Here is a 25856-nt window from a genome sequence, read left to right as displayed (position 1 = left end):
GATCAGAGCTGCTGCAGCGCATGAGCAAAATGGATGAGAGAGAAAACAGGAAAGGGTTAAGAATGGCTGAAGATTTTTGTGCCCTCTTTGGTGTCTGAAATATATAAACTAAGCATAGGAGTGCTTACTTTGAAATTACTCTTGATTGTGGAGCCTCTTGAACTCTAAACCCACCTTGGGACAGGCACTGCATAGATGCACATCCAGACCCCGAGACTTTAAACAAATCCACTCACCCACAAAATGTATGGCTAACAATCAATAAAAAGAGGCATCGGGACTTCCAGCCCAGTTCTCAGCAGAGTGTCAGGAAATCTTTTCTTCCAATCCTGTTCCTCACCGTTTACCAGTTTTTTTTCTCGACTTCTGACTTTCCAGTAGTTCTCCCCTTTTTGGCCCGAGCATCCCCCTTGAACTTGAGCACAGAAGTTGACATCCCCGGTGTTGATCCTTGCTGTCCTTAGGAAACAGTTTTTTCTCTTTCTGGTTCTCTCCTGTCCTAAGCCTCCAGCCTGAGCACAGCCCAGCCTTCCTCAAGGCCCTAGACCACCCAGATGCCTGATGTTAACTGGGCTGGCTCTGCACCCCACCACCACTTGTGATCGTGTAGAACATGTCCATTTCCCCTTAAACGGTACCTTCGCATTTATGTCCTGTCTACATGCTGTGCTCCCCACTGCCAGGCCTCCAGCTCTTCCAGAGCAAGGGCTCAACAACTCCCCATCCCAGAACCAGCTTCAGTTCTCAGCCTGGGAGAAACATCAATAGGAACAGAGGTATTTGGAATTTACCATGGTGACACATGAGTTAACAGAAATCCCAGAACACCAGCGAGGCTCCTGGATAAATTAGAAATCATAGGAAACAGGGATGCTATTTTCTGGCCAATAGCCAAGCATTGATGATTTAACAAGAGCAGTTCACAGCGCCTCCATGACTTTCCCACACTGAGTCATGGTCCGTCTTTGCTCATAAAGATCAGACCTCTCCTGGCTCAGCTGATTTCTCCCAGGTGGACTGCATTTTTCCCAGGCCCCTAGAATCCTGCCTTGTGTAGCCCTCTCTGCCCCCTTCCTCCTCCTCATTAAACCTAGAATCTGGAATCTGATAGAACCCAAACTTCTGTAGGTCTGTGATGGAATCTTGAGTTGTTTTTTAATTAGACTGTGTTTTTTTCCTGTTTTTATTTACTTTTTTTTTTTTTTTTTTCGTATCTACTATGGGACAAGCCCTCTGCTGGGCTCTTGGGAATACAGGGACAGTCCTGACATTAAGCAGTCCCAAAGCAATCAGGAAGACAGTCAGGAAATTACAAAATGCTGTTGTGATGGGGCTGGTATATTGCACATGTAGAGGAGGGCTGCCCAACCTCACCTCTACAGGTAGAAGCTAAAATTCCCACTGCTTTTTCTTCATCAGAGGAGGGAGACGGGCACCACTGTGGGAAAGTCACCAACCTACACGGCACAGCCTGAGATCCCGTTGCCCAGCTCCCAGTAACACACAGGAAATTGTGAAGCCTGAAGCCTTAGAAACACTCCTGTTACATCCATCTTTCCTTGGAAAAGCTGCCCAAATCTGACTGGTCCCTGGCCTTCTTCCCCAGTGTGGTTACCAACACCTCCAAGAGAGCTCCATCTTCAGGCAGGTGCCAGGAGCCCATGGAGCAATGATTCTCCGCTGCACCCCTCAACACCCCTGCCTTCCTCTGGTGGAAGCCTGCCCCCAGGGACTCCACTCTGCCCACAGTTGCAAAATGTAATTTTATAGCATCATGCTCTTCACGTTCTTGACTTCCAACTTTTCCTCTGCTCTCACCCTCATCCTCCTTTCTGGTGCCAATCTCTTGAATCCTGCCATGCCTTCATGTTTCCGTTTAATCAGATAGCTCGTCTCTGGGGCTGCTGTCACCAAGGGCTTCCACCAAGGTGCTTTTGGTAATCATTTTCTGTGTCTTCCCACATCCCTGCCCCCCAGCACCTCTGACTGTGCTCTGCATCTTTTTGTTGTTGTTCCTCACTTGGACTCATTCATGAAAGCCATTTTAATTTGTTTTCTGCTTGAGTCTATTAATACAAGGCATTTCCATTCTATTGCCCTCATTAATTTTGTTTGTGCTGCTGACTTCGACCCAGTAGATATACATCAGTCCAGACGTGGTAGCTTTGCAGAAGGGAGAGTGGAAAGGCTCCGCTTAGCGGTTAGAGTTTGCATTGTTTCTGGTGATCTGCATTCTTCACGACCTCTCTAGTGTGGGTGATGGGTTTCTCTTCCCAACTATGAGCTCCTCCCAGCTGCAGCCTCCTTCTGTGTCTTCTCTGTATTAGTGACAGCCCACAGGCTTGCCTGCCTGGCTGGTCAAGCCCTCCACTCCCACCTTCTCCCTGTTCGCTTTCCCAGACATTCACAGTCTGGGCAGAGAAAGACCAGAGTCCTCAAAGCAACCCTGTTGCACACAGGAGCTCTGACCACTGCTCCCCACCCCCAGGATGGTGGTCCCTCCATCATGTACTTGCCTCCCCCTTCAGCTCAGAAAAAATCAGGGAAACCTTAAACTCCCTTGGACAATGAGGATATTTCCAGGGGCGGGGGGAATAAAGTCATCTGGGTTTGAGCTGAAATGCTACCTAGCTCATCAGAGGGGTGGTGGCTAGCACAGACCTTCTGCTCCTCCTAACGTCAGAGGGAGAGAGAAGGGGTTGGAGGGTGAGGGTGAGGATGAGCAGTTCTGAGAGGCTGGGCAGGTGCCATATGCGTTCATGTGTGCCTGTGTGTGTGTGAGACAGAGTTGCAGAGAGACAGAAACATACCCCTCCAGGGAGCATGGTAGAGTAAAAGAGCTGAGAAGATTAAGCCACCAGACCTCAAGTTGCTTTCAGGCAAACTTCTCTTTCTTCTGAGTCTCCATCTCCCCTGCAGTTAGATGAACAGCTGGAACTGTGTGGTTTCCAAAGACAGCAAAAGAGACACAGATGTATATAACAGTCTTTTGGACTCTGTGGGAGAGGGAGAGGGTGGGCTGATTTGGGAGAATGGCATTGAAACATGTATAATATCATATAAGAAACAAATCGCCGGTCCAGGTTCAATGGTACTTTTAAAATGTAGGATCCTTGAGCAAGTAACTTCATTTCCCTAGGCCCTAGTGAAGCATGGATCCCAAGGTTGGGATCACAACATCTCTTATGAGAAGTGTGTAGGGTCATCCCGAAAAAGTTGCAAAACAGGGTTTGGCACATGGCAGGCTCTAAACAAATCTGTTCTTAGTTCTGTGCTTCCAGATGCTTGTGGAACAGTGTAATAGTGCAGGGGACCCCCTGGGATTGGCTTGGAGGAGGAGGCTTTGTGCAGGGCAGGCTTGGGCCTGAAAGAACATCTGGCTCCCCACCTAGCCTTCTTGTGAGGGCCCTTCTCCCCATTCAAGGCACGACACAGTGTGGCTCTTCCAGAATAGGGAAATTTGGGTACTTTGGGGTCAACACCCCATCAACAGCAAAGCCCCAACAGGCACAGTCCTGTCTAAAAGAGATTAGAAACACCCAGGGTACATGGTAACATCTTCCCCATCTCTCAGTTCTTCTTTCTTCTGTATTGGCTTCATTCTCAGGCAGACGCTCTCCCTGGGATATTAAAATTGACATCTGGAAGCAGGAAGTTAAAGAGGTCTGTGGCTCCCTCACCTCCATTCAAGGAGAGTTCCCTGGTTCCCCCTCGAAAAAGTGAAAGTGTTAGTCATTCATTCATGTCCAACTCTCTTCGACCCCACGGATTGTAGCCTGCCAGGCTCCTCTGTCCATGGAATTCTCCAGGCAAGGATACTGGAATGGATTTGCCTTTCCTTTCTTCAGGGGATCTTCCCACCTCAGAGATCAAACCGGGTCTCCTGCATTGCAGGCAGATTCTTTATTGTCTGACCCACCTTAGTTCTAGCTCAAGCCCTGGGTTTGACTCTCACTGGCCTGGGGTCACATGTCCACCCTAGACCTCTCATAACACCACAGAGGTGAGACTCACTGGTTAGCCCACCCTGAGACACAGTTGGTGAGTCAGCATCATCTGAACTGCCTAGGACCTGGCTTAAGAATAAAGTGGGTAGTGGTCCCCCAAGAAGTGCTGAGATCTTGGAAATGATGGGTTTGGGTTTCAGTTGAGCTTTCCTTGATCTTCTGTCTCAGTTAGGCTTTCCCAGAAATAGACCCAGAGATAAGGATTTGTATGAGAGTCATTTATCAAGGAAGACTATACTGGCCTTCCCTGGTGGCTCAGTGATAAAGAACTCAGCTACCAAAGCAGGAGATGTGTGTTCAGTCCCTGGGTTGGGAAGATGCCCTGGAGAAGGAAATGGGTACCCACTCCAGTATTCTTGCCTGGAAAATCCCATGGACTGAGGAGCCTGGTGGGCTACAGTACATGGGGTCGTGAAGAGTCAGACACGACTTGGCGACTCAGCACACACACACACAGTTTATCAAGGAAGTGCCCCCAGGGAACATCTGTAAGGGCAGAGGGAAAGCAGGACAACGAAGAGGAGAGGTCAGATTCTGGCCATGTCCTGGGCAGACTCCCTGATCCCGCATGGGACCCTGCCAGTGTGAGTTTCACTTCCAAAGAGCCCCAGCCTGAGACTAGGGGGCTGGCCTCCTTTAACCTGGAAGACTGTAAACTTCCAGGTTCTTCTGCATTTCCTTTTGTGAACTCAGTGACTCCAGCAGCCCAGGGTAGTCCTCGGGAGAAGAGGAAATGGTAGAGCCCTGGGGAAGCAAGAGCTGGCTGGAGCATCCCCTGACCAGAGGGATCCAGGCAAGTCACCAACAGCGTTTCCTAGAAGGCCAGGGTCCAGGCTCATTTTTCTCCCTTCACACCATGTCCTCCACTTTGTCAGTCCAGATAGTAACATGTTGCCTTCGCTGAGAATGAGGACACTTGGCTCTAAAATCCCTACATCAGAGAACACTGAGGAATTTGATTAGTGTTGAAGCACCATGATGACCACTTCAGTTGCCAAGCCAAGTGTGCTCTCTGCACAGAGCAGTCTCATCATTTCCTAAATGATCCTGCTGTGCAGATCACCTCAGACTGACCCATTGCAGGAGCAAAGAGACATGCAGTGGAAACGGGTGTGCCAGAGGAAACTTGACTTCCCTTCTACCACGTGCCGGGGAGAGAGCTTCCGGTGGGCGGGCAGCCTGCTCGTTGCCGGCTGGTGAATGTGAGCCTTGCATGTCACTGGCAGTTTGTCCTCAGGACACGCCTCCTGCCCTGGGGAGGGGGTGATGTGGTGGAACCAAACCACTCTGTCCCCCATGGCTTGTTGGCTCCACAGCAGTGGGATTGTCCAAGGCCTGCTCTCCTTGGCCAGACTCCCTGGATTGCTAATGAGCTATTTCCAGCAGCTGCCCTAATTGTTCCCACAACAAACTGTTCTCCACCACCAATTATATCCCAGCCGTTGGTGGTCTCCAACTGTGTTTGGAGATACAGACAGTGAAGTACCTGACAATTTTTCAACCAGTCCTCAGCCCTAGTTAGGCAGTCACCTGCCATCATCCGACAAGGTGAATGCTCACCTCGTGTGTTTGAATGACTTTCCCAAACAGGAACACCCTTCCCAATCCCCCGCCTTCATGGACCCTACTTGTCCTGCCGGGCCTGTTAATCATCCTCACCTCTTCTGACATTCACTTAACTCCTCCTTTTTATATAGAAAGTGAAAGGGTTAGTCTCTCAGTCTTTTGCGACTCCTTGAAACCCCACGCACTGTAGCCCACCATGCTTCTGTCCATGGGATATTTTTTCAGGCAAGAATACTGGAGTGGGTTGCCACTTCCTCCTCCAGGGGATCTTGATCCAGGGATCAAACTCACTCCTACATCTCCTGCATTGCAGGTGGATTCTTTACCACTGAGCCCCTGGTACAAATTTCTCATTAAAAGAAATGCAAGGCCAATGTGTGTTACTTGCTCAGTCGTGTCTGACTCTTTGCAACCCCATGGGGTGTAGCCCACCAGGCTCCTCCGTCCGTGGGATTTTGAGTTGCCATTTCCTTCTCCAGGGGATGTTCCTGACCCACAGATTGAACTCGAGTCTCCTGCATTGCAGGCAGATTCTTTACCATCTGAGCCACCAGGGAAGCCTTCACACTTACTAGGTTGGCCTTTAGAAGGAATGAAATTCTGACACATGCCTTGGAGACATTATGCTAAAAGAAATGATCCAGTCACAAAAAGACAAACACTATATAAATCTGCTTACATGAGATGTCCAGAGTAGTGAAATTCATGGAGACAGAAAGTAGAATGGTGATTACCAGGGGCTAGGGTGGAATTGGGGGTATTATTAATGGGTATGGAGTTTCAGTTTGGAAGGATGAAAAAGATCTGAGGCTATGTGGGTGGTGATGGTTGCAGAACAATGTAAGTGTATTTAATGCTACTGAATTGTTCACTTGAAAATGGTTAAAGTGGTAGATTTTACATTATATATACTCTAACATAATAAAAATATTTAATGAAATATAAAACAATTGCCATAAACCAAATTTGCCAGAGGCTCCTGGAGCTGAGGGTAAAGATCAGCTTGGCTGCCTCCATGCTTCGTGCAGAAACCGTGGCAACAACCCGGGTCTGGCCCTTTAATGCCAGTCCCACAGAGGGCAAGCCTTTCAGCGGAAGCTGTGAACATGCACACTGGGAAGTCAGGCAGACCCTCTCTGTGGAAATCAGCATGTATTTGAAGGTTTTAGTGCCCGATTTAGCCTCATCCAGAGGTGACCTTCTACACAAGGCCAAAAGAAAAGTGATTTCTTTGATCGTCCATCTGACCACAAACTGACCTCCTGCGCTTTTCAATTCATTTTAAATCACACGGTTCTGGCCAAAGTGATTCCACCTCTTAGCAAAGAATATTTCACATTTTGACCAGTAATTCTGGGCCAATTTCAGACTTGTTCACTTGAATAGCAAGAATAAAATCTGTGAGTTCTTTCTGGGTCTTTCTGATCTCAGGCAGCAGGGAAGGAAATAGTCATAAGTGGCATGAGTCTAGGGCAGAAGATGAGAATTGGAAAGTCCTCCTTGCTTAGATGTGAACTAGGGTTCATTTGGGCCACATCCAAGGTTAGAGGAAGACTGGTGTGCCTCCAGGGCAGGGACCTGAATTCGCTTTCCTTGGGTCAGACTCAGCGTCTTCCCAGAAAGAAAGACCACATTTTCTTCTGCATCATTTATGATGTTTTTGGCGGCAAGTAACAGCAACTCATCTCTAGCTGGAGAGAATTCAGCCTCTCACATGACAAAGAGGAGGGAATGACTTTAGAGTCAGCAAACCATCTGCTCAGCGTCATAAGCAAAGACTTATTCTCTGTCCATCTCTCCACTTCCTCCACAGGCACGAGATGGCTGCTGCAGCTCCAGACGCCGTGCTCACACCAGGCCATGGGAAAGAATAATTTCCAGAACCCAGCCCCGCCCCAGCTGACTTTTCATTGGCCTGAATTGCATCACACACCAATGCGTAAACCAGGAGTCAGCAAAGTTTTTCTGTAAAAGGCCAAGAGAATAAATATTTCTGGCTTTGAAGACATGTGTTTGGTTGTACTCAGGTCTACCAAAAAGGAGCCATCAGTAATGCATTAACAAATGACAATGGCTCTGTTATGAAAAAAGTTTATTGATAAAAACAGACAGACTGGACTTTCCTGGTGGCCCAGTGGTTAAGCCTTCATGCTTCCACTGTGGGGTGCATGAGTTTGATCCCTAGTCAGGGAAACTAAGATCCTGTATGCCACATGGCAAGGCCGAAAAAAACAAAACCTTAAAACAAAAAACAGGCAAGTTGGATTTGGCCTATGGGCTGTAGTTTACCCATCCATGCTCTAGATCGACCATTCTGAAATATATCATAGGCAATTTGTTGTTATTTTATACTACTACTTGTAAGTGGCTTATTCTATTTTTTGCTGGCATCTAAAAAAGATATTGGAGAAGTTCTAATTCATAATATGGAATGTATGATCATCTAATAGGCATTTTAACAGAACACAGCAAAACTGGGACACCAAATGAAATAAAAATTTCCAAGAATTTCTTACGTTCTAATGAGCATCAAAGTAGACGCTAAGGGAAGACTCAGAATTCAGCTAAACCTTGTTCCGTACTTACTTTGTAGCTTTACAAATGAACATTTGCAAAACATCTAGGGCTCACTATAATCCCCCTGGAAGTCCAAATTCTATTCTCTAGAAGCTATTTTCATATCTCCTTTTTATTCTTCCTGTATTGAAAGTCAAAACTGAAAAGAACTCATTCCAAACCTCCAAATTTTATAGATGAAGGAATGGAGGCTCAAAAAGGACAAGCCACTTTCCCCAGATCACACAGCCACACAGAGCCAAAATTAAGACCCAAAGCCAGGCTGTGGTAGGTTGTAATATCGTTCAAAATATCTGCTGCCCCTCCCAAGAGGTGGAATCTACAAATTCCTGCAAGGAAAAATTTGACATTTGCCTTGGCACACCCCTCCCTGGAGCCAGAGTATATAACCCACCTCCTTGCTGAACTCCGGAGTGGCCAAGTGACTTGTTGTCCATGAAGTGTGGTGAAGTGGGCACGTGGCCCTTCTGATTACTCCTCCAGCCTGGGCTACAGGGTGAAGGAGATAAGCAGCACCGATACAGCTGACCTGTGATAGACACGTCATGTGAATGTGAAATAAACCCCTGAAATGTGAGGCTGTTTGTTACAACAGCTTGACTGAGCCTAATCCTGACCAATACACAGGCTTTACAACTCTGAACACTGGGCTCTTTCTCACCTGGAGAGTCTCAGGTTTCCCGTGGTGCTACTCAGAACTGTTGTTGTTCAGTCACTCAGTCATGTCCAACTCTGTGACCCCCATGGACTGCAGCACCTCAGGCTTCCTTGTCCTTCACTATCTCCCAGAGTTTGCTCAAACTCATGTCCATTGAGTCAGTGATGCCATCCTACCATCTAATCCTCTGTCACCTGCTTCTCCTCCTGTCTTCAATCTTTCCCAGCATCAGGGTCTTTTCAAATGAGTCAGTTCTTCATATCAGGCAGCCAATGTATTGGAGCTTCAGCTTCAGCATCAGTCCTTCCAATGAATATTCAGGGTTGATTTTGTCAAGGATTGACCGGTTTAATATCCTTGCAGTCCAAGGGACTCTCAAGAGTCTTCTCCAACACCACAATTCATAAGCATCAATTCTTTGGCACTCAGCCTTCTTTATGGTTCAACTCTCACATCCATACATGACTACTGGAAAAACCATAGTTTTGACTATACTGAACTTTGTTGGCAAAGTGATGCCTCTGCTTTTTGATATGCTAAGTTCGTCACAGCTTTCCTCCCAAGCAGCAAGCGTCTTTTAATTTCACGGCTGTAGTCACTATCTGCAGTGATTTTGGAGCCCAAGAAAAGAAAGTCTGTCACTGTTTCCATTGTTTCCACGTCTATTTGCCATGAAGATATAGGACCAGGTGCCATAATCTTGGTTTTTTGAAAGCTGAGTTTTAAGTCAACTTTTTCACTCTCCTTTTTCATCTTCATTAAGAAGATCTCTAGTTCCTCTTTGCTTTCTGCCATTACTGTGATACCATCTGCATATCAGAGGTTATTGATATTTCTCCTGGCAATCTTGATTCCAGCTTGAACTTCATCAAGCCAGGCATTTTGCAGATGTACTCTGCATAGAATTTAAACAAACAGGGTGACAATGTACAGCCCTGATGTATTCCTTTCCAAATTTTGAACCAGTCCATTTTTCTATGTCTGGTTCTAACTGTTGCTTCTTGACCTGCACACAGGTTTCTCAAGAGGCAGGTAAGGTGGTCTGGTATTCTGATTTCTTTAATATTTTTCACAATTTGTTGTGATCCATACAGTCATAGGCTTTAGCATAGTCAATGAGGCATAAGTAGAGGTTTTTCTGGAATTCCCTTGTTTTTTCTATGATCCAATGGATGTTGGTAATTTGGTCTCTGATTCCTCTACCTACAAGCTCTAAAATCCAGCTTGTATATCTGTAAGTTCTTGGTTCATGTACTGTTGAAGCCTGTTTTGAAGGATTTTGAGCATTACCTTGCTAGCATTTAGAATGAGTGCAACTGCGTGGTAGTTTGAACATTCTTTGGCATTTCCCTTCTTTGGAACTGGAAAGAAAACTAACCTTTTCTAGTCCTGTGGCCACTGCTGAGTTTTTCAAATTTGCTGCCATATTGAATACAGAACTTTTACAGCATCATCTTTTAGGATTTGACGTAGCTCAGCTGGAATTCCATCATCTCCACTAGCTTTGTTTGTAGTAATGCTTCTTAAGGCCCACTTAACTTGACATTCCAGGATGTCTGGCTCTAAGTGAGTGATCACACCATCGTGGTTATCAAGGCATTAAGACCTTTTTTGTACAGTTCTTCTGTGTATTCTTTCCACCTCTTCTTGATATTTTCTGCTTCTGTTAGGTCCATATCATTTCTGTCCTTTATTGTGCCCATCTTTGCATGAAATGTTCCCTTGATACCTCTAATTTTCTTGAAGGAATCTCTGTTCTTTTCCATTCTATTGTTTTACTCTATTTCTTTGCATTTTTCATTAAGAAGGCTTTCCTATCTCTTCTTGCTTTTCTTTGGAATTCTACATTCAGATAGGTATATCTTTCCTTTTCTTCTCTGACTTTCACTTCTTTTCTTTTCTCAGCTTTTTGTAAGCCTTCCACAGACAACTATTTTGCCTTGTTGCATTTCTTTTTCTTGGGGATGGTTTTGATCACCACTTCCTGTATAATGTTATGAACCTCTGTCCATAGTTCTTCAGACACTCTCGTCTATCAGATGTAACCCCTTGAATCTAATTGTCACTTCCACTGTATAATCATAAGGGATTTGATTTAGGTCTTACCTGAATGGCCTAGTGGTTTTCCCAACTTTCTTCAATTTAAGTCTGAATTTTGCAATAAGGAGTTCATGATCATGATCTGCGCCATAGTGAGCTTCCGGTCCTGTTTTTACTGACTGTATAGAGCTTCTTCTCCATCTTTGGCTGCAAAGAAAATAATCTGATTTCAGTATTGATCATTTGGTGATGTCCATGTGTAGAGTCATCTCTTGTGTTGTTGGAAGAAGGTGTTTGCTATGACCAGTTTCTTCTCTTGGCAAAACTCTGTTAGCCTTTGCCCTGCTTCATTTTGTAGTCCAAGGCCAAACTTGCCTGTTACTCCAGGTGTCTCTTGACTTCCTACTTTTGCAGTCCAGTCCCCTATGATGAAAAGGACATCTTTTGGGGGTGTTAGTTCTAGTAGTCTTGTAGGTCTTCACTGAACTCAACCTCATCTTCTTTGACATTACTGGTTGGGGCATAGACCTGGATTACTGTGATATTGAATGGTTTGACTTGGAAATGAACAGAGATCATTCAGTCGTTTTTGAGATTGCACCCAAGTACTGCATTTCAGACTCTTTTGTTGACTATGAGGGCTACTCCATTTCTCCTAAGGGATTCTTGCCCACAGTAGTAGACATAATGGTCATCTGAATTAAATTCACCCATTCCAGTCCATTTTAGTTCATTGATTCCTAAAATGTCGATGCTCACTCTTGCCATCTCCTGTTTGACCACTTTGAATTACCTTGATTCTTGAATCTAACATTCCAGGTTCCTATGCAATATTGTTCTTTAAGCATCGGGCTTTGCTTTCACCACCAGACACATCCATAACTGAGCATTGTTTCTGCTTTGGCTCAGCCTCTTCATTCCTTATGGAGCTATTTCTCCACTCTTTTCCAGCAGCATATCGAACACCTATTGACCTGGGGGGTTCATCTTTCAGTGTCATATCTTTTTGATTTTTCATTCTGTTCGTGGGGTTCTCAAGGCAAGAATACTGAAGTGGTTTGCCATTCCCTCCTCCAGTGGACCACGTTTTGTCAGGACTCTCCACCATGACCCATCCGTCTTGGGTGGCCCCACACCGTGTGGCTCATAGTTCCATTGAGTTACACAGAACTGTGATCCATGTGATCATTTTGCTTAGTTTTCTGTAACTGTGGTTTTCATTCTCTCTGTCCTCTGATGGATGAGGATAAGAAGCTTGTGTAAGCTTCCTGATGGGAGGGACTGGCTGTGGGGGAAACTGGGTCTTGCTCTGGTAGGCAAGACTATGTTCAGTAAATCTTTAATCCAATTTTCTGCTGATGGGTGGGGCTGTGCTCCCTCTCTATAGTTTGGCCTCAGGTCAGACTATCATAGGGGTAATAGAAACTGCTCCAAAAGGACTTATGCTGAGCCTCCCAGGACCGCTGCTCCCAGTGCCCCTGACCCCACAGCAATCTACCATGGACCCACACATCTGCCAGAGACTCCCAAACACTCACAGGCAAGTCTGGCTCAGTCTCTTGTGAGGTCACTGCTCTTTTCTCATGGATCCTGTGCACTGGATTTTGTTTGTGCCCTTCAAGAGTCTCTGTTTCCCCAGTCCTGTGGAATTTCTATGATCCCACTGAACTTCAATGTCAGATTCCCTGGGGATTCTCAGTCTCTTTGCTGGATCCCCAGGTTGGAAAGTCGGTTGTGGTGCCTAGAACTTTCAAAACAGTGCAAGACCTTCTTTGGTATAATTGTTCTCCAGTTTGTGGGTCACCCGCCTGGCAGCTCTGTGGTGGGGCTAGTGGCAATCTCTTCCAAGAGGATTTATGCCACAGGCTGTGTGTGAGGAGCACACATTCCAGCGTCCCATCTGCCTGGGTTCAGATTTCAGCTGTGTGATGGGCCAGGGGCTCTTTTGCCTCAGCATCCTCATCAGTAACATGAAGATCAGTACCTTCTCTACCGTGATCTGGTGAGGATTCAACAAACTAATCTGTGTTGTAAGGACTATAATCCACCTCACTTGATGGCTCTTTGCTTTGTTGCACTTTGTACATACTGAGTGTTTTACAAACCGAAGGTTTATGCCAACCCTGCATCGAGCAAGTCTATCGGTATCATTTATCCAACAGCATCTCCTCTCTTCTTGTATCTTTGTCACATTTTGGTAATTCTCACGATGTTTCAAATTTTTCATTATTGTTGTATTTCTTATGGTGATCTGTGATCAGTGATCTTTAATGCTAATAAAAGAATAATGATGATGCCAATAAGAAATAACTCACTGAAGGCTCAGATAACAGTTACCATTTTTTAGCAATATTTTTAATTAAGATATGTATGTTGCTTTTTAGACATAATACTCTTGCACGCTTAGTGGACTACAGTATAGTATAGCAAATATAAATTGAATGCACACTGGGAAACCCTCCCCAAATTGTCTGACTCACCTGTTTGCAATATTTGCTTTATTGCTGTGATCTGGAACCAAACACTATCTCTGGGAGGTCTGCCTGTACTGGCTAAACATTGGTTATTATTATTCCACATACTTTCCTCCTGGCGGACATTTCAACAACAGTAGGGGTTGAGAGGTGAGGGCTCTCTGAGACTGTTCCATGTCATTGCATATGCGAACAACAGTCTTCCCATCAGAAGTCAGTCTCTGCTGTGTGCCGTGCTGACAACCATCATTGTCCCTGCTCAGGACAAGGGGAAGGGACAGGAAGGGCTCTTGTGGAGGGATTACATGCAGGGTCCTAGAGTCAGACTGGCTAGGGTTCAAGTCCTGCCTCTGTTTTTCCCTTCTTACACATCTATAGCTCAGTTAGTAACCTGAATGAGCCTCAGTTTCCACCTCTGTAAAATGGGAATAATAAAAGTGTCCATTTCATGGACTGGAGTGAAGACTCAATGAAATTATTCACATAAAAATGCTTCCCACAGTGCCTGGCACATGGCGGGGCTCACTAGGTGTCAGGCAGGTATTCTATTGTAGATGGTACCAGCCAAGGGAAGCGGGGGCAGAAGCAAGTGGCAGGAGGTGATTCATCTTTCAATGCACCTGAACAAGCCGCAGGGATCTTTGTCGCCTTGGCTCCCCTCTGCCCTCCTGAGATCATAGCCTGATTGTCTGGCTAGTGCTAAGTTGGTAGAAAACAAAGCATCCTCCCCACATCACGCAGCTGGCATGGATCCCCATGACCAGCACAAACTGCCTGGTCTGCTTGCCACATGGGGGAGTCACTGGGCATCCATCAAGGTGGAGGCTACACTCAGCGTGAGGCAGCTGGCCAGTGCATGTGGGTTTAATGACCCCAGATCAAGGTCACATACCATGATGGAGGAAGAATCAGATTGGGGCAGTGGAGCATTCTAAGATGCACTGTGCCCTTTCACAGGGGGATCTGAACGGCATGGAGCTGCCCACGAAAGGAGCCCCCTCACTCCTGGACTTTTCAACCACATCCTTTTTGCTGTGTACCCTTTTGCTGTGGCAGAGTTGCTGCCCAGCTACCTTAGCCAGGACCCTGATGCTCACCAGATGGGGAGCTCTACCTGCAGCTGGTTGTACTTACTTCACCTCCTGTCCTGCAGATACCTGCCCAGGCCTGGTCAGAGAGCTGGAGAGTGACTTGGTGAAGACACATCCCGCAAGCCTAGCCTTTGAAATGCTTGCCCATAGCCTGTCTGCCCTAAACCTCAGTCTCTCCAGGTTAAACCCGCAACATGCAAATATACCCAAGGAGTAGGGAGATGCGGGGTACCTGCCAGGATGAACTTCCTCATGGTGTCAAGCACTCCTGTTACTCACTTTTGACCACCATGTGCCAGGCTTGTCTTCCTCATTGTTTGGAAGGGTAGGGTGAAGTACGGGACCAAGATTAAGAAGGGTTTGGGGTGGGGAGTTCATGGGCCATGGCTGCCCCATGCCACATCTAGAGCTCAGCCTGGGGACCGGGAGGAGAGTCCAAGAAACCTCACTGAAACACCGCCAGGGACTTCAGTCCTAAGGAAGAAGAAGCAGACAGACTATGGAAAATACTGCAGAAGAGCCCTTTGGATTTCCTTTTTTTTTTTTTTACCAAATGTTATTGTGAATTAGCAGCACTCACTCCTGAGCCACTGGGACTATGTCTTTACAGCCTCCGTCGTAGCAAACCTTAAGGCTGGAAAGAAAAGCCTTTTATTTGAGAAACGCTGTGGGGGTTTATTACTGAGTCAATGGAGAAAGCAAAAGGAGTCTGTGAGAGGAAATAGTACAAAGAATAGAATATCTTCAGCAAAATAATTGCAAGGCAACATTTCAGGGTAGTTTAATTTCCTACTGCATTTTAATGACCAATATAGAAGATATAAAAATGTCGTTTACAGACAAACTCCAACATTTTGTTTCTCTGGTTGTTCTAATAGATCAAATGGGATGTACAATATGATTTTTTTAAATTTTTTCACCAAACACTGTAATCAATCTTTCAAGCTACAGATCTGTGTAGTTACCTCTTGTCACACACTCAAAATAGATGTGCCTAGGAAGTGGGAAGAAAAGTCTTCTTTTTCCTTCTGATAACCAGGCAGGAAACCTTTACAAAGTACATCCTTAGGCATTCTCCCATTCTGTTCGTAACCTTTTTTGGAAGTTACAATGTTTTCATTCCCAGGCTCTGAGGTGTACTGATGAGAACACAGGAGGGATGATGAGGGATTTAGGAACTGAGGGTCAGTTTTCTAATCCATGAGCTTCTTCTGCCTCTGCTCATCACTGAGAGCCAGACCCAAGCCCTCCAGGAGGCATGTGCTGGGCAAAGCAGGGAAGCAACCTTCACCCTGGCTCTTCCTGTGTTCCAGGCTCTGGGACAGGGCAGGGCAGGGCGGAGTAGGGGGTGGGATGGTGGACCAGATCTAACCCCTGAGATGACAGTTCCTGACCCCATAGGCGCATCTGACTCATCTCACATAGCCTCCTCTTCCTCTAAAATCAGCTGATGGCATCCTTTGGAAGTCTTATATTCGGACTTTGTTTTCTGCGGCTAGTAACATCGAAAAGGCAGAACCTGGCTTCTCAGCAAGGACTTCAGGCTTATCAAACTCGACTACCTGGAAGTCAGAGAAGAAGAGCTGAAATTGTCAGAAAAAAGCTACCCACCATAGAGCCCAAACCACTGAAACCTCTGGAGAGGTGACACAAGTTTCTGTACCTTCCCGTTTTCCATGACCAGGACACGGTCACAGTTGAGGACTGTGTTGAGCCGGTGGGCAATGGTCAACACAGTGCAGTCTTTGAAGGCATCTTTGATGGTGTTCTGAACAAGAGTGTCAGTCTTAGAGTCCATGGAGGCAGTGGCTTCATCCAGGAGAATGATCTGTTGGGGAAGGAATGTTGTGAAAGTCACACCAAGCCAAAGCTGTACCTAGAGGGAAACTTACAGTCTTAGCTCAATTCATTAAAAAACAAAAGAAGAAGGGCTGAAAAATAAGGAGCTACGTATCCATGTCAGAAAGTTAGAAAAAGAGCAAGAGAAAAAAGTCATGTCACACAACCTTTATCTTTCTCAGAGGGAATTGACTTGCTGGAGTAACAAGACTGTACATTCTTTACTTACCTTTTTATAAATGGTTTATTCTAATCCCACAAACTAGTAGGAAGAAATGCCCCATGATCTTTATCTACTGCGCTTATGAGTCAGCATGAGGCATAATAACAGCTCTTGTATTCGTTTCCGGTTTCTGCTGTAACAGAGTCACACAAATCAGAGGCTCAAAACAACACACACTATCTTACACTTACTTCTAGAGGTCAGAAGTCCTAAAGCTAAGGTAGTGTCAGCACTGCATTCCTTCTGCAGGCTCAGAAGGAGAAACGTTTTTCTTGCCTTTTCCAGCTTCTAGAGGTTGTCTGCATTCCTTAGCTCGTGACCCCTTCCTGGTATCACTCTGACCTCTACTACTTCCATCGTCACTTTCTTTCTGACTCTCTTGCCTCTCTCTTACAAAGACTTGCGTAATTACACTGGGCCCACCAAGGTAACCCAGTGTAATCTCCCCATCTCAAGATCCTTGACCTAATCACATTTGCAAAGCCCTTTTCCCCAGATAAGGTAACACGTTCACAGATTCTGAGTATCAGGACACGAGCATCTTTGGTGGGAGGGGTGGGGGGGGCCTTATTATGCCTGCCATAGCTGCTGCTGTTGCTATGTCACTTCAGTTGTGTCCGACTCTGTGCGACCCCATAGACGGCAGCCCACCAGGCTCCCCCGTCCCTGGGATTCTCCAGGCAAGAACACTGGAGTGGGTTGCCATTTCCTTCTCCAATGCAGGAAAGTGAAAAAGTGAAAGTGAAGTCACTCAGTCGTGTCCGACTCTTAGCGACCCCATGGACTGCAGCCTACCAGGCTCCTCCATCCATGGGATTTTCCAGGCAAGAGTACTGGAGTGGGGTGCCATTGCCTTCTCCAGCCTTCCACAGTGCTGGTTTGCAAATCAGAGGACTTGATCAGCTCAGCTCTAACTCTTCTTGACTTTGGCTAAATTGTATAACTTTCCCAAACCTCTATTTCATTGTCTGTAAAAGGACACCTTATTATGTATGTAAAATGCAAGGACAACCCATCAACCACTCAGCACCCTGTAGGGCCACAGTCAGCAGTGAATGTATATTGGCCCCCTTCTCTGCCGTTAGCATGCTAGAGAGCCCATGTGATGGGTTACGCTTTGATCAGGGTTCAGAGGACATGATTTCTTTTTTTTTCCACTTCAAATTATTGATTTTACTATAAAGTTAAAATTTTACCAAAATATTCTTTAATATAGTAAATAAAAGCCATGTCAATTACCATGTCTAAGGCTGTTCACCTCTACCTATCACAGTTTTGTAGTATATCATAAGATACAATTTGGTGGTGATGCTTTAGTCACTTAAGTCGTGTCTGACTCTTCCAACCTCATGGACTGCAGCCCACCAGGCTCCTCTGTCCACGGGATTTCCCAGGCAAGAATACTGGAATGAGTTGCCATTTCCTTCTTCAGAGGACCTTCCAGACCCAGGGATCGAACCCAGGTCTTCTGCATTGCAGGCGGATTCTTTACCACTGAGCCACCAGGGAAGCTCAAATACAACTTAACATTATGGAATAGCCTGAATTTCTTATGGCAGAATTTTCTCTGGGTCACTGAATTTAATTGGAAGATTGTAACAAACTTACACTTAAACACACAGAATACGCTTACAATTATCTACCTAATGTTTAAATACCTTCTTAAGAGTGGACAAAATAGGCAACCACTTATTTGTTTTCATGGTATTTTTTAAAGTCTGGTTGATTGGAGAATGGGATTTCTAAAGCAGCAGCAATCCTTTCCTTGAAATCAGTAAGCAAAGATGAGTAAGTCACTAAGAAAAATGAGCATAATTTTATAGTCCTCATAGACTGGCATACTGAAGCCCTTTTTCAGTATCCTGGGTACTGTTTATCAGGCCTCAGACTTGTTCAGGGACAAAGGGGAAACGTTGAGAGGCTGATTTCTCAAACCCAAACCACTTAGGAGGACAGAAAGAATAGCTAAGCAAGCCCTCCGGGGAGAGGCCCAGGGGAGGCAGGTGTTATTGCTGTAAATAGCTGTTATTTTTCAATTTTTACCCTTCACAACTTTGTCTTAAGAAAAGTGATCGGTTTTTAAATGGACCAATTCCTCTCTCTTTGCTGAAAGACAAACACGTGGCTCTGTCCCCTGGATTGAGCGGCGCTGCAGGGAATATCAAAAATGTGACCGATCCATTTCCTGTGCTGCTTCCTTACTTTTGAATCACGGAGAAGCGCTCGGGCCATACAAAGCAGCTGACGTTCCCCTACTGAGAAGTTTTCTCCATTTTCTGTGACTTCTGCCTGTAATTTTTCCGGGAGTTTCATTATCTATAAAACACAGAGAATGCCATATCTGTACTGATGATCTATAAAATTGTCCTGCATCCGCTATATTGATGGCCCCCTTCTCTTGCATTTATCAGCTGGCTTTATTTTACTGCAGAAAAGAAAGCGCAAGACAACAATCATTTCAATATTGCAAACAGGCATCAGGGAGAGACCAAGGAGTAGGCAGACATTAATAATTTAAAATCACAGCGTGATTCATAGAACCCCGTAGACACCTTGCCAAAAGAGTACAAATGATGCACAGATGGCTCCAGAGAAACACAAACAACCGCAAATGGCTTTCAGCGTCCCTGTTTCCACGGATAAAACAGAGATGGGGTGGGTGTTTTCTGGTCATCAAGGAAAGGTAAGACAGGGTCTGACTTATTTAGCATTTTAAGTCAAAGCGGCTTTGGGAGATGCTCACCTTGGTCCCAAGTCCCAGGGAAAAATTCCCTCTGGGCTGCAGAAGTGCGCATGCTCACCTGCTGACCCAGCCGCAGCTCATACAGGACAGGGCCACGTCTCACAGATGGTTCATTCCATACCATACCCCTCACCTTCCCAGAGCTTATCTGTTTCAGTAAGCAAATGAGGCTACTGGCACTTCCTCTGCTCTGGAGTCAGATGGCCTTAAGTTCAAGTCTCCATTCTGCCACTCAGAGCTTACTACCCCGAGTCTTAAGTGCTGCATCTCTAAAAGTGAGGGTAAGAGTACCAAGCTCAGAGGGTTGTGATCAGGACCAACTGAGATACTGCAGGTAGAGCTCTTGACTCTATTTAGGCCATTGAACTGGCCTAATAAATAGTCTATTGCAACTCTTAACAAGGAGTGATAAGGATCAACATATGTGGTGCCAGCAAACAACTAGCCAAATTTAAACCCGGACCAGGTATTTGGGGCACTGGGGCTAGGAAATGGATGTGTCCTGGACAGCCCCAGTGACCTACTGTGTCTCTCATGAATGTTCTCTCCAGAACCTGCCAGAGCATCTCATCACTGTGACTCTCAAACGGGTCCAAGTTGTACCTGCAGTGAAGGAAAGGAGAGGAAACTGAGTTTCTGAGGATGAGCGGATGGAAGAGCATATTTTCCACAGCACGAGGGGAAGAGCAGAGGAGGTAAGTGATGACGCCGTGGCAACAAGGGCAGTGCTTAGCCTGGGACAGTGGTCCATGAAACACAAACCTCAGGCCGAGAGACCACAGACCCATGACTCTGGGAGGGAGCAGAGACCACACCAAGGTGGGCAGACCACCGCCAAGCGAGGCACCAAGGAGACACATTCAGTCCTCTCGGTGGCTGTGTGCAGAACAGCAGGTCTGACCTCGTGCAGAGTCTTGGCAGAGAGAGGGAGCAAGCAATTCCACTCACTGGTGCATTCACTCTGCCTTGAGAGGCAAAGCTTTGTCAGCAGCTTCAGGGCCTCGCAGAGGGTGAGCGCCTCACGTGCAGGGTGTGAGTCTGGTGTTTCAAGACACGGAATGTCCTTCTTTTCATACAACTCTCAATATGGCCCCCTACTTCAGCTGGAACCCAGTCGGCGAAAGGTCCCTCTTGTTAGAAGGGCAACCGCTGCACTGGGCTAAATGAGAAACCGTGGATTTCCCCCGTGCCTTGCCAACAGATCCTGAACCCTGTAGAGGTTGCGATGGCCCTACTTTTCTTGGACTTGAGCAGCTTCTGATTACTTCTCTCTCTCTTTTAATATTTATTTGTTCATTTGGCTGTGTCAGGTCTTCTCTCTAGTTGTGGCTCACAGGCCCCAGAGCAAGTGGGCTTAGTGGCTCTGCAGCCTGTGGGATCTTAGTTCCCCAACCGGGGATGTAACCTGAGTCCCCTGCATTGCAAGGCACAGTCTTAACCGCTGGACCACCAGGTGAGTGCCTCTGTTCACTTCTCAGTGGGAATGAATTGACGTGCTTCCAAAGGACGGCTGCATATGTAGAATAACCGTTTATTGTATTGTGCAAACTGGGGTGATTTAGGCCACAGCTAAACCTGATAGAATCCTGGACAGGCATCCCAGAGGCAACCGGGATGTCTGCTCACCCTGCACACAGCATCTTGCTTATTTGTAACGCAGTGTATGAAACACAGGTTTCAGGGCCTTGGTCCTCAGCTCCCCCAAAGCTTGTGAACATCTCAGGACATGACTTCCCTCAGATAGAACAACCCCAGGCCAGCCACCGTGTGATAACTTCTCAAAGCTCTTGTTACTCTGATTTCACTATCCAAAAATAGGGATGCACAGCGATCAAAAACAGCTACCTTACTGTACCTACAAACAGGACAGGATCCTGGGGGATCACAGTCAGCTTGGTTCTGAGGTCTTCCAAATCAACAGTGCAGATATCCACGCCATCAATGAGGATCGTGCCACCAGCGGGCTCCACCAGACGAAACAAAGCCATTCCTAAGGATGACTTGCCTGGGAACAATAAATGTAGAAGCAGCAAATCTCACATAAGTTTGCATTGTATCATATCTGAGTATCTGTCTAATCAAGTGAATTTTTAATGCAGTGAAAATGGCTCTGTGCGGATGAGTGTACAGACAGAAGTCCCACTCTGCAGGGGTGATTGGCTGCCCTAACACTATTACCCTCCCATCCCTGCAGGGCTGTTAGCGCGTGACTCATCCTCTGGGCCTCGTCTCACCAGAATGATTCTCACTTAATTAATTCAAAAACTGATGTGTGTTTACTTCCAACTGCATACACACCCATTCAACCTGAAATCCCAATTTACAATAAAGACATTTCAGGAAAAAAACAGCCAATCCGCCACACACACACATCACCCTCTGGTGTGATGTAACTAGCACACCCAGTGGAAATGCAAAGAAAACAACCTGCAAAAGACGCAATCAGAGCTGGTCCTCACCAGAACCTGTTCTTCCAACGATCCCAACTGTCTGCCCACTTTGGATGTTCAAGTTCAGCCCGTTGAGAACAAGGGGAGAATCGTCTCTGTATCTCATCTGATAGTCTCTGAATGTTATCTCCCCGTGGCTGGGCCAGTCGTGAGGACAGGTCCCCACCTTGAGGCGGTGAGTGCGTTCGGGAACACAGGTCTGAAAAGCAGAATGACAAACGGCAGGTTAGTAGTCATTTGCTTTCCCATTCATTTCACTCATTCGTTCATGCATCCATTCACACAGTTCTAGGTACTGGTATTCAAGATGGTGAACTAGACCAAAAAGGATACTGCACTGCAGAAACTCACATTGCAATGGGGAACTCAGATAACAAAACAAGAAAAGAAGTGAGAAATGAAGACACTTAAAGAGACTATTGCTGTAGAATACAGAGTATGTGTGGTGAAAAGGGTAGAAGAAGTGAAAGTAACGGTGTTGAGGAAGGCGTCTGTGAGGATGTGACATTCAAGCCAAGACCTGGAATGCTGAGACAATGCCAACTATGAGAAGATTCGTTCCAGACAGAGAGCTGCTAGTGCAAAGGCCCTGAGGCCAGAACAAGCTCGAGGACTTGGAGAAATAGAAAGAAAAGTTGTATGGCCAGGGCTTAGTGAATAGAGGGATGAATAAATATAAGGAGCAGTGCATACTGGTCCTTGTGAGCCTCAGCACGTGTCAGCATTATAAGCAATCCGGACCAAGCCTTGAGAGATTAGCAGAATTCAGTCAGACACAATTTCATTATCTGCTAGAGTCACTGCGGTGTTAGAAGTAGGAAGCACAGCATGTCAAGTTCAGAGTTACATGGAAAAGGAATTAAAGTTTCTTAAGAGCCCAAGAAATGCAAAGTCTAATTAAGCAGTGAAGCAACGTGACTGCATTACAAGACTAACCCCTCCTCTGAATTATAAAGTCCCTGTTAACCAGGGAGAAATAAGACTCCCATGATCCCCATTAGGGTGGCTGACCAGCTCAAATTGCTGGTCGATAGGCAACCACAATTAGCTGAGAAAATAATAGTATTCCTAGACAGTGAATATTTTTAACCCCTAGAAGATTTAGAATTAGTAATAATAGTATTTAAAAGAAGCAAAATTATAATGGTAATATTTTTAGTTTATGAACTCTGCATACTTGGTGTTTTAACTATTCATAATGTTAACAACATTCAGACTGTGATTCTAAATTAAAATGTATAATTGAATAACTTATTTTAACATGGTTTTAGGTTTAAAAACTTACTGTTTATATACTGCATTGGGATTGTTATGAGAACTTAAAGCTCTCCATATTTATAAGTTTAATTTATTAGATTTATATAACCTCAGGAAGGTTTGTTTGTTGAATCAGATTATCGAGGTACTTAAAAAGGAAACGGAATACATTAAATTTTAAAATGCAGTTTAAAATGTTTTAAAGTGTTTAATTAAGTTTGCAAATGGAGCCAAATGCTGTTCAAAGGCCCTTAAAAGTGATTGCTTGAATTGGTGAGACTGCTTTTCAAAGAACAGCAGGATTTGTAAGGGGAACAGAAAAAGCTTTTAAAGAAGTTAGACTAGATTTTTAAATTTAGTCAGCCAAATATTAATTTTTAGAAACTAAAGTAAGCCACTGAATTCTCTTTTCTGGGTACAGAAACCCCTTGAGGAAATATTTTTAAAAAGAACCTCTCCCTCAGCATTAAGGACTTTAGACTATATAAATACGGATTTTAAGAAAATCCACACGTGAAAAAGGAGCAAATGCCTAAATTCTGCCAGAGTTAACTGGCTCCTCCTCTGGCCCCAATTTCTTACCGAAATGTACTCCCTGAGCAGCTCCACGGAGGTGAACTTGGCCTGGGTCTCGGTCCCCGTTCGCACGCACACTTGGAGCAGCCCGCTTAGCTATGGAGGGGGAACAAGCGACCGCAGTCAGAGACCCTTTCTGCCTTCAGGGGCAGCTGTGAGTCACCCTCCGGTCTCACTCAGGACCACACAAAAATAGGCCTCCGCTCCCAGCCAAGGGTCCAGATGTAAAGACACTCCTGTTGGGGTGTTTTGCCTTAAACACTTCCTTTGTGTGTAGAAACAAATGGTAATTACATCCTCCCTGGCACTCCAGATGGTCAGAGTCAACCCACCACAGCATCGCTCCAGCACAGATCTCTTGGTTGGAGCGGTGGGGAATTCCTGTAAGCAGAAGTTCTCCAGGGGGCCTCTGCACTGCTGGGTGCCCACCCGTTGAAGCCACTTTGTGGGGTCCTGTACCTCTGTGCCCTCCCCGATTACCCCGCCTGCAGCCGGAAAGCCCCAATCACCACAGATGGCAGAAGAGGAAGAAAACCATCAAGCCCTCAGCCTGCTTCAAACATGAGAGAATCTAGCCTTAGACCATGGTCTGCTAAGGACACCCGCCTTAGGCCAGGATCCCCCAGAAGCCAACCTGAGATTTGAGGACAGGTGTGTACTGGGCAGGTTGGATGGTGGTTCCCCCACAGATATGCCCTAGCCAAATCCTTGGTCCTTCAGCCTGAAACTCTCTTCCCTCTGTCTTCCCTTGGCTCCTTCTTTGTCAAGTTCAGATATCAGCCCTCAAGTCACCTCCTGGCAGAGACCTTCCTTGACTCTATGGGGTCTCATGCAGCTTCCTCACTGACAGCCAGTTACCCTGCTTCATTATCTTCATAACAGTTCAACAGTTTCTGAAGTCTTATTTCTTTACTTGCACACTTATTTATCCCATCCCACTAGAATGTAAGCTCATGAGTGCATGGACTTGCCCAGCTTGTTCACGGCTGAACCCACAGCAGCCAGCATGGTCCCAGCTCCTGGCAGGTGCTCAGTGGACATCTGGTGAGTGAGTGAACGAATCCTGCTCCTGAGAAAGGCACGTACATTTTTGTTGTTGTTGTTGTTCAATTTAAGGGTATCAGCAAATGAACTTAGGTACAACAGAAAGAGACGAGCTCATGGTTGCCGAGGGCGAAGGAAGTGGGGAAGGGATAGTTAGAGAGCTGGAATGGACATGTACATACTGCTATATTCAAAATGGACAGTCAACAAGGATCCACTGTATAGCACATGGAACTCTGCTCAATGTTACGTGGCAACCTCGATGGGAGGCGAGTTTGGGGAAGAATGGATGCATGCATATATATGGCTAAGTCCCTTCGCTGTTCACCTGTAAAGATCTCAACATTGTTAATTGTCTATACTCCAATACAAAATAAAAAGTTAAAAAAAAAAAATCAAGGGTATCAGCTCTTCAAGGCCCCAGGCAGCCTTCCACAGGGTAAGAATCCCCTTGTCAGCACAGTGCTGGCCCCAGGAAGGGTTTGTTCTCTCCATGATGTTATGTGATATTACTTTGCATTTGCTTTCTGCTCTGTGGGACTTCACAACAAATTCTCATCCATCTAGGAGTCGCCTCTGTTCTCAAGGGAAGCTCTGTAAGCTGGATTTTCTGTATTCTCCAAAGGGGGCTAATGCTCAAGAAAACCAGTTGCAAGAAACATATCCCCTAGATCTTTTTGTGGGCAAGTTCTCCAGCCTTACAGGCATGTTTGAAAACAGTCTCACAGAAAGCTGGTGATATCTCTCAAGAGCATGACCTCAGTTGAGGAAAGCTGAGACAAGTACAGGAATCTAGTCGACATCATCTGTTTAATACTTTACTAGGCAACAACAAATAAGATCAGCCATCAATGAGGGAAACTGCCTACCCAAGGAAAATCCATTTTCCTCGCTTAACATAGTGTCCTGAGCATATGTTTTTGTTCCTCCTCTTTTCCAAAGTATTATTAAAATGATGGTAGAGAGACTTCAAAAAAGGAATGGACCGTGAACAGCAGGGGCTTGGGAAGAGGTATTGAATGAGAGTTACAAGTTTCTGGAAGATGGAAAAAGAATGAAAGCCTTTTGATAGGATAGAGGCAGAGTGTGCTGCAGGGGCTTCCAGAGTGTTCTCTGTAGCAGAATTCAGAGAGGGTCCAGGTATGAGGGGCCCTCAAAGACTGACTGAGCGATGGTGCCTTGACAAAACTCCTGTTGGACCCGTTTCTTCCCCTTCCTCATCTTCCTCCCAGCTGGACACTACCCCTAGGCCAACATACACACACACACACACACACACACACACACACACACAAAGGCTTCTTTAAAGAA

At 45.8% G+C, this 25856-nt stretch overlaps 1 protein-coding gene across 1 annotated transcript in view; it reads right to left on the bottom strand.

The window, feature by feature from the left end:
• Positions 1-15882: 15882 nt before the first annotated feature.
• Positions 15883-25856, bottom strand: part of LOC102278760 (ATP-binding cassette sub-family C member 12) — a 31732-nt gene continuing 21758 nt past the window's right edge. The window contains exons 12-17 of the mRNA XM_070386768.1: positions 23508-23597; positions 21678-21867; positions 21078-21223; positions 18678-18791; positions 16077-16241; positions 15883-15975 (exon numbers count right to left, since the gene is read on the bottom strand). Coding sequence (XP_070242869.1) covers positions 15883-15975; positions 16077-16241; positions 18678-18791; positions 21078-21223; positions 21678-21867; positions 23508-23597 — 798 coding nt within the window. The remainder of the gene's footprint in view (positions 15976-16076; positions 16242-18677; positions 18792-21077; positions 21224-21677; positions 21868-23507; positions 23598-25856) is intronic.

Source organism: Bos mutus, chromosome 18 (genome assembly GCF_027580195.1).
Source record: "Bos mutus isolate GX-2022 chromosome 18, NWIPB_WYAK_1.1, whole genome shotgun sequence".
In the NCBI taxonomy this organism is placed as follows: Eukaryota; Metazoa; Chordata; class Mammalia; order Artiodactyla; family Bovidae; genus Bos; species Bos mutus.
Note: the sequence above shows the minus strand (reverse complement) of the source record. Positions and strands in the feature narration are given on the sequence as shown.